This window comes from Scheffersomyces xylosifermentans (genome assembly GCF_036884685.1).
Source record: "Scheffersomyces xylosifermentans strain CBS 12540 chromosome Unknown RJT20scaffold_1, whole genome shotgun sequence".
NCBI lineage: Eukaryota > Fungi > Ascomycota > Pichiomycetes > Serinales > Debaryomycetaceae > Scheffersomyces > Scheffersomyces xylosifermentans.
In genome coordinates this window covers 1743526-1762953 of record NW_027042939.1, presented here as the reverse complement: position 1 = coordinate 1762953, position 19428 = coordinate 1743526, and the positions used below count along the sequence as shown (strand labels likewise).

Here is a 19428-nt window from a genome sequence, read left to right as displayed (position 1 = left end):
GTCTCTCTTTCTATGCAGAAGAGATACTACCAAGAATAGTTAGGCTGCAAAACAGAAGAAAGGCTACGGCATAAGCGATAATGGTGATAGGGAACAACTGCGTAAAATATATGAGATTTCAGTATTCAGTGATTTCTTGGGGGCATTGGTGGAGATATTTGAGGTGTTTTATTTAAATGGGTGGAGTATTAATATGGAGAAGAGTTGGGAAGATTTGGGGTGTTTGGTGTGTTATTATTGTACATTGTTAGTGTGAGGCTACTGTTTGTGAGATGTAAGTATGCTGGACATTAAGCATTTAAGCTTTATGCTAGAAACTTAAAAAACTGCTGGAGACTTGAATACTACTGGTGACTTGGAATACTGGAATACTACTGGAAAGTAAGCACGCAACTACATACATAATTTTCCCATTTCCCTGCGAAAGAACAGAGCTACACATTGAAAGTCAACGATATGCCATACATTGAAACCTATGAAAAAGATAGCTGCACTCCCATACGGCCAGAGTGATACCCAACTACCAAACACACCTAAACATTCACCTCTAAGTGAAATTTTGACGAAAGAAGAAAATATATGCAAGTTAATGAGAAGCGGTCACGTTCGCCTGAAAGTCCTTGAAATCGCTGTAGTAGTTCTAAGATATCTCTTCGGTAAATCGCGATCGCGAGTTGTTGCTGCCATGGTCATGCTCTCCAAAGATCTGAGCTCGGTCCGGTACTTCTAATTCAGGTGGCATATTCGCTCCTGGCAATCCGTGATCGTAGTCGGATGGATTAAATTCGGAATCAGAGTCGTCTTCGTAGGAAGAACTATGGCCCTCTTCCTTTAATGGCGGCAGGTCGTCTTCATATGGTGCCCCAGCTTCAGGATGCTCACTGAAGTTGAACTGATCTGGAGATGCCAACGGATGGCCAAACGAATTCAACCTTGTACGTCCACCAAACGTTGAAGAATTCGTGGTACTTCCTGTTGCACTCTTGCCCAAAAGACTGGAAGTTGCACGACTAGTATCAGAATTACGGAAAACAGAATCAAGGTTGTTAGAATTAGTCACACCACGGTACACGAAGTCGTCGCTTTCATTTTCAGCAGCAGCGGCAGCGACAGTAGCTGCAGAAGAACCACCAAGACCCGTTGAAGCTGTTTGAGTGCCATAGGTAGGTTGTCTTTCTAAATCACGAATTCCTGAATAACCACCAACACCAGAACCAGCTCCGAGCAAGCTGCTGTTGTTAACGCTACCTCTCTTCGAGCCGGCCTTGGAACCAAACAACTTAGAAAATCCAAACATGTTATACTTCATACCTTCATCGTCGTGAGAACGTCCCAAGATATCATCTACATCTTTATTATGGAAGTCTTCTTCTGGGGCCTCATCGTCGTTGAAATCTGGTGACTGATTGGTTAACGAATTCCGCTTCCTTTTCTTGAGGAATAAGAACAAGACTACGAGAGAACCAATGACGATAGTACCACCAATAGAACCTACTAAGCCTCCGATTAACCTAGAGTTGTGTTCACTTTTATCTTGAGAATCTAAAGATGCTACTGCTGACGTTGGGATTGTAATGACTGTAGTGATAGTTGTATCTGGATGTTTGATAACAGATGTGTAGGAGGTCATAGACTCCGCTGAAGATATTGAGGTTGGTCCAGATGAAGTTTTGGTAGGCGAGGATGAAGATGATTTTGATGAAGTCGACTCCGTTGAACTAACGGCAGAAGATGTTTCTGATGGTGTACTGGAATGTTCAGTAGAGCTTGCTTCTATGCTAGATGAGTGATGGGAAGACTTGGCTTCAACTGAGGAGCTAGTCTCAACAGATGATGAAGTCGCCGAGGCTGATACGCTTGCTATGCTCAGAGAATCTTGTGTCGACGAGGAGGGAATGCCCGAGCTTGTCTCTGTTGAACTTTCTATCTCTGATGATGTTTCTTCACTAGAAAATGTGCTGCTTGGCTCTGTGGATGATGCTGTTGAAGATTCTGTTGAGGAAGTCTCTGTGGAAGAGGGCTGAGTAGACGATTCTGTAGAAGATTCTGTAGACGATACTGTAGAGGATTCTGTAGAGGATCCTGTAGAGGATTCTGTAGAGGTCTCAGTCGAGGAACTGGTCGTCGAAGAAGACGTTTCTGTTGATGACAGGGGGATAGTAGAAGTTTCCAGACTGAAAGTGCTTGATTCCAAAGAACTGGTGGGTGAAAAAGTCAGGATTTCTTCCGAGGACGTAGAACTAGTTGTGCTCAGGGTGACATCACTGCTTGTAGCAGGAGTGCTGCTGGATTCTTCAGTGCTGGACATCGGCACAGAGGACAGCGAGCTGCTGGATGTAGACGAGGTAACGAATGACGAGGTTGAAGAACTAGTCTCTGAACTAGTAGAGGCTGTATCAGGGTCTGACAGCGTGGACGGTATAGAGGACGAGGAGGCAGATGGTTGTTCAGAACCGTCTGTAGGAGGAAGGGGAGATGAAGCGCTGTCGGGAAGACTGGTGGTGGTTGGATCTACAAAGGCAGCGGTGGCGTTTGCGTCCGGAGGTACTGGAGGGACGTCCCTTGCAAACACAAACCGGAGGTCTTGGAGTAATTTATATGGCATCCAGAAGAAAGAGCAGAAACGACAGCCAGGGAAAAAATTTAAAAATAGGTACCAGGATTAATTAGGTGAAGGGAATAAACACTGGCAATATGCAGAGAGGAGAAATGATTGACGAGTCAGGGAGGAAATCGTGGGAGAAGGTCTTGGTATTGGAAATGGAATGATACTCTATCAGGTTGCAGAAACGCCGTGGGGTAGGTAGGGTAAACGCTGGTACGTTGGAAATGATATTATTTGCGGTGTGGTCAGTACGAGGATGGTTCTCGTAAATGGGTGAAAAAAATGGTAGATGGATGAGCCAGGCAGGTAGGAAGTGATCTGCCCTCAGTGGGTGGGATTATACGGGCAGTGAAAATACCTGGAAAAACTACAGCGATAAAGAATAGCTAGAAAGACGACACTGATGGACAGATGCAAAAACACACATGGATGTGGCCCAGGTTATATAGAGCAGGTCATCGGTTATACGATATATACGGTAGTCAGGCACAACCTCGAAGTATCAAATAGTGAGCAGTATCCTCATCTGTAGGTCTAAGAGCCTGGCATTATTCGGGCAACATTGAGGGAGATTTCACCTATTTGTGAAATTTGGTACTATTTACAGGGGGTGTGGGACCGAAAATACTGGAGCAACGAGGGTGATATCCTGTTCGTGGACAATTGGCACTGGGAAAACGACTAAAACTATATTCTTGGGTACCACACTGGAGCACCACATTAGACTACATGCATAGTACATAATATTCAGTTACGTTGTGTATTTTATATTTAGAATATTATCATTCGATGGGCATGCCCTGTGTTTGTGGGTGCAAGGTGCCTACTCCTTGGTTTACAACGTCGGCAAATCGCACCTCATTTTCCTTTCCAAGTTTACTAGCAACAGAACGGGGCAGTATCTGGCTCCTGGTTGATTCTATTACTAGATATTAGCATTTGTTTGTTTCTATTTATGTTCTACCATGCGGTGTTCATCGGTGTTCCCATCGATTTCACCTTCTCACACTTCCCAGTTGAGATCTAAGAATTTCGGGTTGATCTTTCTTCTCTCAACTCAGAAATAATATTTCAGCCTCATTCAGGGCTGGTCCCGATTTGGAAGTGAAATTACACACATGAACGAAGGCGATAGTCAAAGCCAAGTAAAGGCTTACCGCTGACCACCTCCAGTATTATTTGCAGCATCCATGCAATCTTCAATAATATCGTTATCCCCAAGGGCTCTGATGTATCACCCAATTGCCGTGCTGCAAAGGCTTCTTCTAAAAAGTACTACGTAGTGAAGTGGTGATTAGATCTGTCGTGCACTTGGGCGAACGAACTTGAGATTTGGTCCGATGTGTGTTAAGAAGTTCACATGACGTCACACAAATAAACAATTTTGGTGCAGGCACAGGTCTAATTCATTGAAGAAAATGCTTAACTATGTAGGAGTTAACATTCTTATTCTGCAGTCGGACCTAGAGTCAGTGTGTACATTGTTTCAAGGCACGCATTAGCGGCTTCGTAAAATGTTTCCGGATCATATTATCATTAGTTATTAGGTAGCTATATATAGATTAATAGCAAAGTCTACGGACAATTGAAAACAAATGGAGTCGAAACTCCAAAAAACAGCAAAACGACTTAGCAACTTCAAAACAATGTGAAGAATTCAACATAAATGCAAATACTTTTTTGCAATATTAAGCATCTGTCCCAACTTCCTTCTTTCGGAAGGTGGTATTAAGGGAACCGATAGCAAGCAACTTTGATTGAAAATAATACAAAAAAAACAATTGCGAATAATATTTTCTGTGGGGATCAATAGCAAACTGGAAAACAATACGTGAAGCTGAATGGTTAAATCTTTATTTTTATCCGATAGCAGATGCCGCTAAAAACCTCTAGATGTCTTTCTAGATCTTTTCTTCAACCAATCCTTAAATGCAAAAAGACCCATCTCCCAACCCATGAATAAAGTAACGAATCCCAACGTCACGTTCAACGTGAACATTGAAGTGAGTCCAAGATACTCAAAACTGTAAATCACAGGGTCAGTTGATTCCATGAAGATAACACCTCCGCAAATTAAACCAAAACTAACAATTAATTCTGTGAAAGGCCTCAGAGGTCTTTCAATTGCCCTGGCGTTCACTGGTAATAATAAAACCAAAAGGTAGGTTAAAAATCTAAATGCACATGCTAAAATAAACATATTTCCCCATTGGATATGGATCTCAGTAGACAATGGACTAGCTTGCTGATGCTTGGACATGAGGATACCAGTCCAGAATATTGTGATCACTGGGAAAAGATTTGGGGAAAATCCAGGAGATGCTTTTAAAATTTTACGAATTTTGGAAGTTTTCACAACCAAGTCGAAATTATCCATGGCCTTTTCGTATCTCCACTGGGCCAATTTATTTTCAGTAATAACTCCACATAATCCACATCCGATGTAAATAAAAGCGATGGATGCATGCTGCAAGTCCTTGGGTGACCATCCTTTCCCGGCATCAGATAAGTGCTCTAAGAAAATATTCGTACAGCCATAGAACAAAATAAGCGAACTTTCCAAGCCTTCCATTGTGATTAATCCCTTAGATTGCAATCTATTCCATCTGGAAGAATTGTCGACCACAAATTTGTGATTCCAGGCCCATCCCTTCTTGCTGAATGCACCACTATATCTTGCCAAGGTCAAAACGCCAAATGAGAAGAATACCCCACCTTTGATAAAGTGGGCAAGCAAGTTGAAAACAGTCTTGCCTTTTCCATACAACAAGAAAGTAGCCACTCCAGTTGGTATATAGATCAAGAAATAGAAGAAATGACCCCAATTCAAAAAGTTGAAAGTGTAGTTTGCAACTTTATACAAAGTGTTATTTACATGACGGAAAAATGGTAAGTCAAATAACTTGAAAAGTGGGTTTCTCGTCTTAGAAGGAGAAGGTGGTAACATTGCGTTGTTGGATGTTTTCATGTGGTCACTGTGTCCATTCAAATCTAACGAGTTCGAAGTGGTACCTTGCCTGGACAAATCATAGAGGGTAATAGCTGGCGATGAACAACTACTCTCCTCATCACCGAAGTCCTCGTCGGAAGATCCTGTGAGGCCATAGTAGTCGTGTTTGTCTCCGAACTCGCTATTTAAGTACTGATATCCAAAATTGATAAATGCTGCAAAAAGCTGAATGATAGTGGAAAAGAATAAAATCCACGTCATTTTGTTGTAAGCATTGCCTGGATAAAGTTCAGGAATAGAATTGATGAATATGGAATAGTTAAAGAGACTAACCATGAGAAGTGTGGTATGTACCACCAATGCAGTCAAATACCAAGATTTCAATTTTAAGTTATTGAACACGAGAGCAACAGGATAAACAAATATAACTGTAAGTAAACCAAGGATTATGTGGACATAAAGAGCAGACTTGTGCTTGGATTCCGTATTGAAGTAAGTTGTGGTATTATAGTTTTCCCACCATTGACGTTCCAAAGGCGATAACTCTGTCTGCAAGATAGGCATACCATGGGGATGATGCATTTCATGTGCAACGGGTTTCTTTTCCATTGACATGCCTCCAGAATGGCTCATTTCACTGGACTTAGGCTGCTCCGAAGAAGCTGATTGTATTATATCATTGCCCGCTTCTGAGTGGAGATGGGTTGACTCATCGGCTTTAGCCAAATTGGCAGCACATAGTAAGGAGACTATTATAAAGCCATTGAACGAAATCAACTTCATTGCTGTTTAAATTTCGAACTAAAGGTGACTCGGGTGTCAGTATATATGTCCCACTGAATTGAGTTCAGACGATTGGTTTTGTATTTATAAGGACACAGAAAGGCAATGTTGCTTCTCTCGGAGATCTATTACTAAGATGACTACTGTTTTTTTTCCTCGAAGACTCAGATAGTATTGAGGGTCGCTACGGAATAGATGGGAAAAAAAAATTAACAAATGATGACTGATGACTGCCAATACTCAAAGCACAATGGAGTTTTAGTAAGTTGAAGATTGGCTTGGCTTTATAAAGTTTTATCCTACATGATTCCAATTATGGACGCAAAGTTGTGTGGGAGACCATCAACTTATATATACCATTGATGAGGTGCCTGTAAGTCCAAAAAAGGAAAATTTAAATGACTACAGAGCTGGCATAAACCGGGACACTGACAATATGGATCCTACATACTAACAATAGTAACATCATGTAGCCTTCTTCTGCCGTTCTTTCGTCTTCTCCTTCAATGTGGCAAGGGACAAGATGAGTTACCAATGCGGACTGTACAGAGAATAAAAAGCAGCATCTCTTCTCAATTAGGTTTTGAAGTGGTCTGATAGATATGAGTTTTGCTGCTTCCTACCACCCAATACCCAATATACCTTTAACCATTGCTCTGGTCGTCTTCATTACTGCCCAGTATTGGCCCACTACTCCATTGACCTACCAGCCACTATTATTGTTCCATTTTCTGAATTGGGCAAATTGGTTACATCGGATCATGTGACCGGAACGCTCGGGATTATTCCGGTATTTTAATGGCTCTCAAAATCCGAGTATATCCGAGCCGTGATTCTAATTACTAAAAATACTATACTTCTCCAGTATCATCTTCAAGAAGGACTTGGCACTTCGCCATGGTAGAGGCTGGGTGAAGGCATACTTGACCAACCTCAAAGAACAACTACGGTGAAACAGTCGTTGAAAGCACTGCCACTATTGAAGTCCGAGAAAGTAATATTTTACGGCTTGGTTCTTCATTTGGGGTTATCTCCTTTTGCGCTCTCAGAGTAAAGTTTTCTAATTACTTGCTTATGTGTTTACATCGGAATTTGCTTAAACAAGACTTAACACCTTATTTGTAATCCATCAGCCGAGTATCTATTAATATCATAGCAATTCCTATTAATTTCATTTCAATACCTATTAATATCCTATGGCTGTGTAAAAGATATTAACCCCTGTTAACTCCCGAATCCATACCTCCGAACGATGCCGAATTAATGTAAAACTATAGTCCACCAAATAGCTCAGCTTCACGGATAGCCACTCGTCTATCCCAACTAGTTCTGAATCTTAATGGTGTCACGCAATTCTATATATTAAGCGTACTACAGGAGCAACGACACACATTGACACTTAAAATATCTCACTGTAACCGGTTGAAGTGTCTGCCGACCGCCTAAAATTTTGCGGCCGTCTGTCCCTTACCGTAAATATCACAATGTATCACGGGGTACGATTTGATTTGCGAGATAATTAAACCAAATGAGGGACGCAGGTAGAAACATCATGCTCGTCTCCTTTGGTAGGAGACCTATTACTAATATATTAGAATTATCAACACCGTTTTTAAGCATCCACAGTGATTACCCGCAATCAGCTGAAAATTTCGGTGGACGCTTTCATAAAGAATTTGATGGCTCTAGAGTATAAATTGTTGCTTACAATGTTAAATGATGAGTTCGTGTAATTCAAAGATGAATAACATAATATATAAGAGACTGCTATATTCTTAAAGACTTCACAATGCATTCTTTCTTGTTAAATAATCAAATCTGGAATATGTATAACCGATAAATGGCAAATCTTCCTTGACATTCTTTTTACCGTTCTTGGCATCCTGTTCTCTCTGCTCCATTGCTTTACTCAAAGCAGGGGATTCTGGGACATTTTCTAATTCATCGGTAGGGAAGAATCTAGTATCGGTTATAGATCTCAACTTTGGAATAAAAGGTGCATCGACCTTTCTGATTGTTTCCCAGTCAACTCCTCTGAAAAATGGATGGCGCTTGATCTCTTCGGCACCTCCGTATCTCCCTAATCTATTGTCCGAGCTAGTCAATAATTTACGAATCAAGTCCTCGCTTTCGGGAGACAAATGAATATCTTCGGGTATTTGTAAGGTTTCCTGCCAGTTCAAAATCTTGCGATACGTTTCATGCGGTGTTTCACTGCAGAAAGGTGGCCAACCGATCAAGCACTCAAACATGATGGCACCAAGAGACCACCAATCGCACTCCTGACCATAACCCTGGTGAATAAATATTTCTGGTGCAATGTAATCGGGTGTACCAACTGTAGAATACGCCATAAGTCTTCTAGACTTTCTCCATGTTTGCATTTGTTGACGGTTTGACATTGTCAAATGAATTGCATCTACCATCATCGAGTTACGTCCACTAGTCAACTGATTTGGTTGCAAATGATTAGAAGAGCCCTCTTTCTCGAGTAATTTCTTGTAATAATTGGAATCGTGGGTCTTGTGGAAACCGGTCGATAAACCGAAATCTGAAAGCTTGATGTGTCCTCTGATATCAATTAAGATATTGTCCGGTTTAATATCACGATGAATAAAACCCAACTTGTGAATCGCCTCAATAGCTAAGACACATTCGGCCATGTAAAATCTAGTAATATCCTCAGTGAATATCTGCCATCTAATTAACATGGTCATGAGATCTCCACCTGGCAAGAACTCCATAATTAAATACAAATACTGTGAATCTTGGAAAGAGTAATACAATGAAACTACCCAAGGGGAATCACTACCTGCCAAAACATCTCTTTCTGCTTTCACGTGTGCCAATTGATCCTTTTTGTACATTTCTGACTTCAATAATGTCTTCATCGCATAAATCTTTCCGGTATCTTTCTTTTGAACCAATCTGACTTCTCCGAAGGCACCTTTACCAATAACCTTAACAGTCGTAAAATCCTCTAAGGAGAGTTTGGTTCTTCTCAATCTCAAAAATTGCGATTCCTTTTTTCCCAAATTTTGCAACTGTCTGTTTTTTCTTTCTTCACTGGAGCCTGCTTCCTCAGTCAATAACTTATGTTCCAAATCCAATCGTCTTTGGTTTCTTTCTATGGCATGGCTAACAGCCATTGTATAGTAATTTTCTAACTTTAACTTAATGGCAGAAGCCTTGTCATTGGTATTCTTATTGAGCAAATTTGGCTGTCTAGTGAAATACACGTAATTTGACTTAGGGGGGACCTCTGGTACACTTTCGGCCTCTTTATGAACTTGTTCCTGTTGCTGCTGCTGTTGCTGCTGTTGTTGTTGTTGTTGTTGTTGTTGTTGTTGTTGTTGTTGTTGTTGTTGTTGTTGTTGTTGCTGTTGTGAATGAACTGATGTTCCCAAACTTGAATTAGCAATTGTATTGTTAGTCGTCAAATTTTGTATGCTATTGTTGCCTCCACTCGCTATGCCATAGGCTTGACCGTTATTGGAATGCTCTTGGTTACTGTTATTGAATACATTCGAGGTGCTATGGTTCGACAATAAAGAGTTCGCCAATGAGTTGTTGGAGTGATTTATTTCGGATAGGTTTGTGTTGCTGCTATTATTCAACTGAGTGAACATGGTTGGAGGCTTGAAATTCAATGAATCAATTGATGTAAACTTGATTTCGCTGTTGGTGGTATTACCGTTTCCAGAGGCTGCAACATGATTACCAGAGTCGTACTTTTTGGCCTCGTCATTATCAAATACGATTTGGTCATTATCGAAGAGCCTGTTAGACGAGAAACGAGGTGATGCATTCAAGAACTGTTGAGGTTGCTTTGAGTTCAAGTGATGCTCGTTTCGAATAGGGGAATGAACATCACTAGCACTAGCTGTTGGGGGAGCCTCTAAAATCTGGGAATCATCCTCGTCCATGTAACTATCATCTTGGATATCATATTGAAATGTCTTCTGCTGTTGCTGAAGTTGCTGAGCTTGTTGTTGGAACTGGTTTACCTCATTGCTCCTGGCAAAGTAATTCTGCTGCTGGAGATGCTGTTGCTGTTGCTGTTGTTGTTGTTGCTGAGCCTGAAGATGCTGGAAATAGAGTTGCTGCTTCTGCTCCTCCGATAGATTGTCGTAATTCATGGTACGCTGTTCTGTGATTGAGAATGTCAAGAAGGCAAATGCACAGGAAAAAGAATGAGCTATGGACTCTCGCTATATACGTAACCACCTGCGTCGACGAGATTTGATGTAGTATTTTGGCTGTTTTATGTAAATGGCTTGGGGAACTTGTCGAACTGATTGTGTTGTCACTATCCGCTGAATTCAACCTATAAGAAATGAGAAAAAAGGAATGGAGACAAAGCGTCAATGTATAACGTAAAACGATGACTGCAAGAATGAAGCGACTACCTATACATAGGTACTACGATCTTGATAAATATGCACCAATGTTTCCACGTCTGGTCGCCTAACCTTCTTCTATTCGTATTGTTGTTATTTTATTCTTGATCTGAAACTCGTTTTATTTTCGCTTTTTTCGTGTCCGTTTGGCTACTTTTAGTGAGAGAAAAAAGCTTGTGTTTAGTTTAGGAGAAGCGTTGTGTGAGTGCGTAGATTAATATAATAGGCTGGGTGACGGGTTCGAAGGAGGGGTCTTGATGGGGGACTGTTGTCTATGGGAGTGGGTGATAGTACTGGGGACTTTCTTAGCTAGATATAGATATATATATATATACTTTATATATACTTTGTTGAGGAAACTTCGTTTTAATAAATGGCTTGACGTAGGGGTTTGACCCCCCTTACGGATATTTGATAATAATACAATGTATTTGTCAAGATTAGAGTGAATTTTAGTTCGCAGGGGATATCGTCTATCATTCTCTTCCTAAACTTCTCTCAGAGGATTCTTTACAAACCTCTGGATCCAGGGGTCTAATTTCCAAACTGCGATATATACCTCTCTACGTCAGTACCTACTTCTCGTCTAAAAAGTTATTTTTGTATTATAATAATGATAAACCAGAAAATATAAACCACAACTAATAAGAATGATGATGGAGGGAGGCAGATATGGCCAATGAACATTTATAGTACAAATCTCATTATCGTAATAACGTGTATGCTACACCATTCCGTCAACCCTGCTAACAAACATGTCTTATTGCAATTAAATTCATTAAAAATTCTTGCAATATCACTTTTAAAATTGTAAAGCTTGACCCTTTTGCTTCTTGTCACCACCTAATTCGAAGTGCTTACATCTCTTCAAGGATAATTGAGCCTTGGTCTTACAGACAATACATTCCAATCTCAAGACGACCTTCTTGGTAGTTTTAGCCTTCTTGTGGAAAACTGGCTTGGTTTGACCACCGAAACCAGATTGCTTACGGTCATATCTTCTCTTACCTTGAGCGAATAAGGAAGCCTTACCAGCCTTGTATTGGGTAACCTTGTGTTGAGTGTGCTTACGACATTCCTTACCCTTACAGTAGGTCTTTCTAGTCTTTGGAACGTTAACTAAAATAATGTTAGTACTCTAGTCTTCAATTACTTCTCATTGAAGGAAAATAGGCTGGGTTCAAAAGTTCAGGTTCTCTCTATTCTGAATATTGTGGTGTCCTTTGGATACTTCTTTTGACTATCTAACAGGTTTCTTCACTGACGTTAAATATGGATCTTCAATTCACTGGTTCGTAACTCATATCTACTGAAAACAACATCTTTGTGGGTTCTAGTATTCTTAATCAATAATTGATTCTCCTTCTTTCTCACAGCATATCCTTGTTTAATGATAATTTCATTAATATATCTACATCACATTTCTTCATGTGTTCTCTCTTGCATTTATCTCTTTAATCGTTGGATTCTAAGTGCATCTCTTTCCACCCAGTCTATTCTTACACATCAACATATATGTACCGTTCAAACATACCCATTATGACTTAATTATTATAGCTAAAGTATGGTAAAATACGATATCCAAAAGAAAACTTCAATTGAAATGTTTTTTCTAAAGGTATGAAATGAAAAATTTTTCCCAGTATGTCTCTACCTTGAACTTTTGCTACCACACACAAGTTAGGTATGAGCGCTACCAAAGTGGTGATGGCTCTTCTGAAACAAACTTGTGCACGTGATTAACAGGGTGGAGTATACACTAGACTGTGTGAGAAAAAGATCAGCTTATGTGTAGGACGGTCCCACTTCTCTGCTCAAAGAAAATGTAGAATATGTAATCACGTGGTTGTCAAGGGCTTCAGCCCTAATCTGACTTGCTGCTTGCTGCACAATCTCTTTTTGCAGTCAAAGCCAGCAGCATAGTACATATTTTTCGAAGCGCTAACGATATTAAAACATTATACATATATTTTATCATTTTAAACCTATAAACTTTAAAGGAGTCTTTCGAAATTAATTAAAGGCGTTAGACGAAATAATAAACTGGTATTAGCAACCGTAGGGCTGCCGGTTAATATTATAAATGAGACGAACAAGAAATGATATCGTAACCTAGTTATAAGATTAAAAAGGGGAATGATTTGATCTACCAAATCTGAATGTAGGATCCAAAGCAAATACCTGATAAATATCTTGATGTCTTTGATGCAACAGCTTGTTTTACCAACGACTATAATAATACAACGAACTGACCTGGTGATATGATATTATCACCTACCTATTATACATTTTGTTCGAAACAAAAAATACGAACTAGGCTTGTGTAACAGTTGTATAAATGGTAGACGTCAAAGTAGTAGTTTCTTCAGCTTCAGATTCAGTTGCATAATAGTAGTCGTAGTTAACATAGCAAATACTGTTCGAGGTGGTTGTCTGAACGTTCTCGATAATCCAAGAGTCAGTAGAAGTAGGGACACTTTGACCTTCAGTAATTGTAGGCCCGTCATTGTCTTCAGAAGTTGTGACAGCAGCAGCCACTGAAGTTAAGGTTGAGGTAGAAACAATTGGCTGTGGAGCTGGATCTGTGGTTGTGGTAGCCGGTGTTTCAACCTCTGCTGTGGTTTCAATGTAAGTTGCTACGCTTGTCTTAACTTCATTCTCATCGTTTGGAATAACATCTGCTGCCAGCACTGGAGTGGTTGCAACAGTGGTGTAAGTGTGAGGTGTACCAAAAACGGTGGAGGTGACAGTTGCTGTGTATCTTGTCACGGTTTGAGTACTCGTGTTGATTATAAGATTTGTAAATGTCTTAACTGGGCCCTCCACTGTGTGGTAGTTTGTTTGGACATTTTGAACTGTTGTCTTGATACGAACGACAACGACATCATCATCGCTGTCATCTCGTTTCTTGGTGTCCCTTCCGTTTGCTGGGGCAGCTAAGGTATTGGTGATCAACGAAGCAGTTGCAAGAGACATGAAGATTTTGGAAATTTGCATTGTATCTGGTGTATTATTGTGTTGGATTCCTAGAAGTTAAGAGAAAATGATAGTAAACGAGTGACTATAGTTAAAAGTTGTCTGAAGAGAGTGACTGAAGTTGGATTAGAGGAGGAAGGAGTGTGGAACTAGGTATACGTATCTATTTCTGTAGTCTAAAGCTTGCTTTATATCTGGTAAGTTGATTAGTTGGCTGTCTAATTAAAACTTAAAGAGATATGCCGACATATTTATAATTCTTGAGAGTCACGTATTTGAGAGTCACGTCGTTCTATCGAAGTCTTCGTCCAAAGCTGAGTTTGCTGGCATTACGTTCCCAATTCTGATAAAATTTAAAAATAAATATACAAACCTATATTTTTATCGCGTTCGGAAGAGTAAGGTAAGTTCAACGATTGTCATATCCAGCTATGTTCATTTAAACCGCTCTACAATATTTTACAATGTCCTGTTGTAGAAATTCATAGAATAGCTGCAATTATTTCTTGTGTGGTGCACTTATGGCTGGTTGCGAATTCCCTTTTCGTGTGCTGCGAACTTCTTGCACATCCAAAATTTTGAACATTGTGCTTGGAAATTTTGGATTACAGTGCGAATTGCTGGTTCTTGCACCGTATGCAACCGTCTAACCAAATATCCTTGAGATAGATGATCCAGGCATAGCCTGTTGCTGTGGTACTTTCTGGCGGGCTTTAGTAAAACAAGATCTATCTCAAATCAGATTTTTGAGGCAACCAGCCATGTTGGTTAGACCATGGTTTTTTCAAAATATGCCATAATTTAATCTGGATTTAGCTAATATTCTAGTTAAACTGATTTGCGTGGCTTCAAAGATGGTATCTGGTATGAATGCCCAACTTGGCTCCTTACCCGCAATCTCCGTTGCTTTGTGAAGATCCCTCCTGGAATTTGGCTTTGATTTTTGTCTTAGCTATGGAAGAGAAAGTGCTATTTTCAAAGTAGATTCTGGGGTTCATTGTTCTCTTCCTCAAAAGCCCGAATGTGAACCTATCAGCAAGATGATGCGTTTTCGCAGTCTATTATCAACCGGAAAAAGTCTTTCGAAGGTGGTGCGTTTTATGCGACCACAGTCGAAAAGCAAAGACCCGAGAAAAGCGGAAATGTAGCAAGTTAGCAAAACGTTCCATTACCTCTGGAAAAGTACATCAATTTTATCTGTAGCAGAATGCCAATAGTGGAGACCTGGAGGGGTGTATAAGTTCAGGCTCTTTCAATATCCCTAACAGCCTTAAATGATTTCTTATTTACCCGAGACAACAATACTCTAGTCTGGAGCCCGACTTCCTATCGGCGCGTGTTCCGAGATTAACCGGACTACCGGGCACCGACTCGAAAAAGTCGTGGAATGACCTCGGAGTGCTCCTTTTTTTCAAGACTAACGAACATTCCGGAATTGTTATGATTATCGATAGCACCATCAACAGTAGCTGCTAAACACTTCCCTTGGTCTTCTAAAGCTGTTTGGTTACCTGGATCCACCCTTCAGACCAGATCAATACACATTCACACTTGCCTGAAAATTTTCGCGACTTCTAGGTCAAAATAGATGGGGATATAAACAAAGCGTTGTGTTAATAACAAGACCTCCACATATTGTTTACTGATACAAAATGAGCTACTACACTAACAATGCTACACCATTAACTTATGGCACCTATAACCCAAACATTCGTCATTTGCAACAACCGCAGCAGATTCCTGGGATTCCTTCTTCAGCCATTGGGCAGTCTGATCAAACATCTTCATCTGTCCAGCAAGACCAGAGACAAAACCAAACTCCGGTTGATGACAGTTTGAAGAACCAACAGGGCTCACTGTCCGGAGACGAGCCTACCAAGAAAGAACGTAAAAACCGCCCAGGCCAGAAATTTGGAGCAAAAAAGAAATCTTGGGTATGGTCTTGGTTCGTCCAGGATAATAGCAATCCCAATGTTGCTGCTTGTGATTACTGTGGAAAGATCATTATAAGATTACCTTCCGACAAAGGTTCTCCTAAAAAATTAAGTGAGCATTTGCGAACTCATAAGTTGAATAAGGAATCTATCAATTATTCCAGGACTACACCAATTGATGGCTATGGAGTCACATTCAGCCACCAGGGTGAGCCTATCAATTACCCACCAAACTACCAAGAACAACAAGCCGCGGCAGCTGCCGCTGCTGCAGCAGCTGTTACATCCAATGTAGCCTCAAACTCTGTATCACTAGATGATGACAGGAGAAAGACTGCCCCAAAGAGCACCAAAGCAACTGAATATGCCAATCTTGCTGCCCCTAAGAGGTTCTTGTCCGCTGACTTCGATAACTCTCCATATTCTTCTATGAAATTTCACAAACATTTGATGAAGTTCTTGACAGAGAATAAATTACCTATAAACGTTATCAAATCTCAATCCTTTCGTCAATTAATCTATGATCTTAGATCCGACTCTGTCACCGATTTGTTGGAATTGACCAATTTGTACAGCTCACTCCTTGAAGTGAGTCGCTATGGTGAAGGTCCATCTGAAGCTGCTGACCCTGAAAGTAGTGCTGTCAATGCCTTGGCCAACGTTGTCGAGAAAAATTTGAATAGTTCATAATTGAATGTGAAGGGAAGTTGTCCAAGACTGTGTCAGCGACAACATAGCGTCTATTTAGTGTACCATATCTATTTGTAATTGTAAAACCATAGTGAGCTTGTATATTAAATGTACCAATATAAAGAAAATGCAGTATATGGGATATGCAACGTTGAATATGTAATGAAGTAAAAAATGCAAATAATTAACCCAAAGAATAAAACCATAGGAATTTGATGTAGTGCGGTCTACTATGTATGTATATCCTATCCTGACCGCTTATAATGTAAATTCTTGAATTCTTTCGTCAAGATCTACCAATCCGTCAATACTTAGTATATTTTCTTGGTCCCTGTTTGCTGCAAAGCTTCCAATTACGGGAGTATCACCTATACCGTAAAGTACATTAGGAGTTTCCCTTCCTGTAAGTGGTGTTGAGCTTGGTGTCCCAATTCTTGGAGATTCCAGGTAATTTGGAGGACTCAATGTACGGACATCTTCGTATGTTGGAGGGACTTCGTCATCCCATGCTATACCTAGTCCAGAGCGCTCTGTAACACATAATTTGAATTGCATTCTTAAGACTCTGGCTGCTCCCGTTGGTACCCCCATTTGCGCCGAAGAAGCTGAATGCGTTGTAGCAGTTGTGGATGTTGAAGACGAATGCGCTACTGGTTCTGCTTGAGGAGTCGATGCTCTTTGAGAAGCATTCGACCTCGGAGGAGTTACGTGTGTTGAGACATTGGAAGGAATGGGCGATAACCCAAGAATGCTATCACTACGCTTGGGGCGAACATTATGAACCACTTCCTCGGCAACGACCACTTCCACAATCAATGTATGGTTCACAAAAATTCCCAAGGTTGGATCATCTATGTCACAAGACACATTGGCTCCATTTCTTAAGCCAGTCTGTAAGTCATCAGGTTTAGGTTCCTCGCTATTGATTTTTGTAATGTACTTATTCAAGCCAGTGGAACAATTATTGGCACTGATATCTGCTACCAATTCAATTTTCCCACGTCCGCTGAAATCAGATTTCCATCCTGACTTGATTTCACCATGAGCCACTGCCCTTGTCTCCTCAAGGTATAAATGCTCCTCTGCTTCTGTATGTCTTGTTGGCTCTGGAGTAATATTGTTGCTGTTCGAGTTACTTGAAGTTGAACTAGTAGGCTCAATGTTATTATTATTGTCGATTGTCGCTGGTCTAATGAAATCTTGAATAAAACTCTCCTGAGCATGCGTTGGTCCACTTCTTATTGTTTCTTCTAAGTCGTTGTTAGGATCATTTTCAACAATCTCGTCTTGGTTTCCACCGCTCTGTTCCGTGTGAGGTACCCGAGAGTGCGATCTCGGATTATGCATGAGAGTCATATTTGTTTGAATAGTGCTGTGGTGAAGAGAAGGCTTGCTAGCAGTGGTGGTGGTGTCTTTATTTAAAGCAACTTTCTTTTGCGATCCTTCCAATGACTTTAGTTTTGGAGAATGTTTTTTGCAGGTGGATGCTCTCACTTTAATTGTCTCCTCTATTTTCCATCCCAATTTTCTCATTCTCCATCTTCTATCTCCAGAATTACTCACGATGTTATCTAATTTTAATTCCACAGGAAACGTTGACTTCGGATAAATGACATTTGGCAACACTGCGGAAGCTGTAACTTCAGTGGGTGGAAAAACACGAAGAGAGTTTCTATCTGGCCCACGCAATATCAGACGAGAAATATTGATAGGAAGCTTGATAGTTGTTTCTGTCAAAGAATTAACCTTCTTAGCTACCGCTATCAAATCGTACTTAATATAGGTCTGTGAATTTATTGATCCCAATTTGCTTGAAGCAGGCAAAGATCCAGGTAAAAGATGCGAGAACGGGTAAGCATGACTCCCTACTGCAAAAGATGCTGTTGAAGTTAAAACATCCCACCTGGCCAATGTTGTGGTCTGAAGTACGCAGTCCTTACAGTTGCTTACGGATGATGAAGGGATGATAAATGGCTTCGTGTATCTCATAGTTTGAACCAAAGACAACGTGACCGACTCCAACTCAATTTCTGAGTTTAGTGAATCTTCTGTGGACAGGGCTAAAGAATCATTTTTTGATAGCGATGACTTTGATATAAAAGGAGGGCGTATTTCCAATTTTAATAGCCCTGACACAATTGAACCAGTTGACTCGCTGGGTTGACCATACAAGACAATCGGAGGTGATTCTAAGGCGATTGATATCGAAAACGCAGCAGTTGGTGGACTACCGTGAGATATGGCAGCCGGTCCTGAGCGGGTCGGTGTGAGATTCGAGCTACTACTGTTATTGCTACTAGAATTTCGAATGGAATACGACCTTTCTCGCCTTTCTGGCTTATCAGAGTGGTGATTGAGGACTCTCGAGAGAAGCGCCATCACCGGTTCACTGCAATCAAATATTCGAGCGCAAGATGCCTATTGGTCTTCGGGTATAAGTGTGAATAAATATTTCAGTTTTTCTTAGGTGGGGACAAGTATATCAATTTATAATAATAGTTGTTTCACTTCTCGGACTTTTTTTTTTCTATAGTCGTATATCAATTTCCTCCACAGTATCTTCCTCTGAAAATTGTGATAGAAAAATTATACCGCTTCCTCCATGTATATATAGGTATATTATATAAGAGCAGGAATATATCAGATATAACGCCACGGTAGTGCATCGTAAATTTCTTCGACACAAGTTGTCAAATGTACAATATAGATTGAATTGTGGGACAAGATTCCATGGCAGAAAGCATTGGCATGTCGCTACAACCGGTGCGCCGGACAAATTTTTTTTCGGTGCGTGCCCGCATTGATATTTCGTTCTCCATGATGGCCAATAGTCACGTGTGGATAAGAGACTGGAGAGCCCGTTTGCAACCAGATGTATCAATGAATGATCATTAAACACAAATACCCTACATTGCGGCTTAGACAATCCATACTTACCTCTTGGAATGAAAACAACTGTGTAATATAATTAAAAAGTGCCTTTCCACTAGATGGTCATCAAGGTAATTGTGTTGCGTCTCCACACGCTCCACGGTGCAGAATGCCGTTGCCGTGCAATTCAAGTGAAATTGAAAATTTTCTTGAAAGATC

At 40.5% G+C, this 19428-nt stretch overlaps 7 protein-coding genes across 7 annotated transcripts; 1 reads left to right on the top strand and 6 right to left on the bottom strand. All coding sequences in view use genetic code 12, as the record gives it.

Moving 5' to 3' along the window:
• Positions 1 to 640: 640 nt before the first annotated feature.
• RJT20DRAFT_132317 (uncharacterized protein) lies at positions 641 to 2605 on the bottom strand (the record flags this gene model as incomplete). The annotated part of the gene is made up of 1 exon (XM_064918131.1): positions 641 to 2605. One exon carries the CDS (start codon positions 2603 to 2605, stop codon positions 641 to 643), a length of 1965 nt encoding a protein of 654 aa, XP_064777222.1.
• A 1879-nt stretch (positions 2606 to 4484) lies between these two features.
• On the bottom strand, positions 4485 to 6338 carry RJT20DRAFT_132316 (uncharacterized protein; the record flags this gene model as incomplete). The annotated part of the gene is made up of 1 exon (XM_064918130.1): positions 4485 to 6338. One exon carries the CDS (start codon positions 6336 to 6338, stop codon positions 4485 to 4487), a length of 1854 nt encoding a protein of 617 aa, XP_064777221.1.
• Positions 6339 to 8122: 1784 nt separating this feature from the next.
• Positions 8123 to 10477, bottom strand: CBK1 (serine/threonine protein kinase; the record flags this gene model as incomplete). Its single annotated transcript, XM_064921337.1, has 3 exons — positions 8123 to 9618; positions 9805 to 10044; positions 10135 to 10477. 3 exons carry the CDS (start codon positions 10475 to 10477, stop codon positions 8123 to 8125), a joined length of 2079 nt encoding a protein of 692 aa, XP_064777220.1.
• A 1063-nt stretch (positions 10478 to 11540) lies between these two features.
• RPL42 (60S ribosomal protein eL42) lies at positions 11541 to 12276 on the bottom strand (the record flags this gene model as incomplete). Its single annotated transcript, XM_064920293.1, has 2 exons — positions 11541 to 11857; positions 12273 to 12276. 2 exons carry the CDS (start codon positions 12274 to 12276, stop codon positions 11541 to 11543), a joined length of 321 nt encoding a protein of 106 aa, XP_064777219.1.
• Positions 12277 to 13051: 775 nt separating this feature from the next.
• FGR41 (Fgr41p) lies at positions 13052 to 13735 on the bottom strand (the record flags this gene model as incomplete). Its single annotated transcript, XM_064918129.1, has 1 exon — positions 13052 to 13735. One exon carries the CDS (start codon positions 13733 to 13735, stop codon positions 13052 to 13054), a length of 684 nt encoding a protein of 227 aa, XP_064777218.1.
• A 1535-nt stretch (positions 13736 to 15270) lies between these two features.
• Positions 15271 to 16467, top strand: RJT20DRAFT_13708 (uncharacterized protein). The gene has a single exon (XM_064918540.1). The coding sequence runs from the start codon at positions 15367 to 15369 to the stop codon at positions 16336 to 16338; it is 972 nt and encodes a 323-aa protein (XP_064777217.1). The 5' UTR covers positions 15271 to 15366; the 3' UTR covers positions 16339 to 16467.
• RJT20DRAFT_13707 (uncharacterized protein) lies at positions 16468 to 18892 on the bottom strand. Its single transcript, XM_064918538.1, has one exon. The coding sequence runs from the start codon at positions 18715 to 18717 to the stop codon at positions 16597 to 16599; it is 2121 nt and encodes a 706-aa protein (XP_064777216.1). The 5' UTR covers positions 18718 to 18892; the 3' UTR covers positions 16468 to 16596.
• Positions 18893 to 19428: the final 536 nt, after the last annotated feature.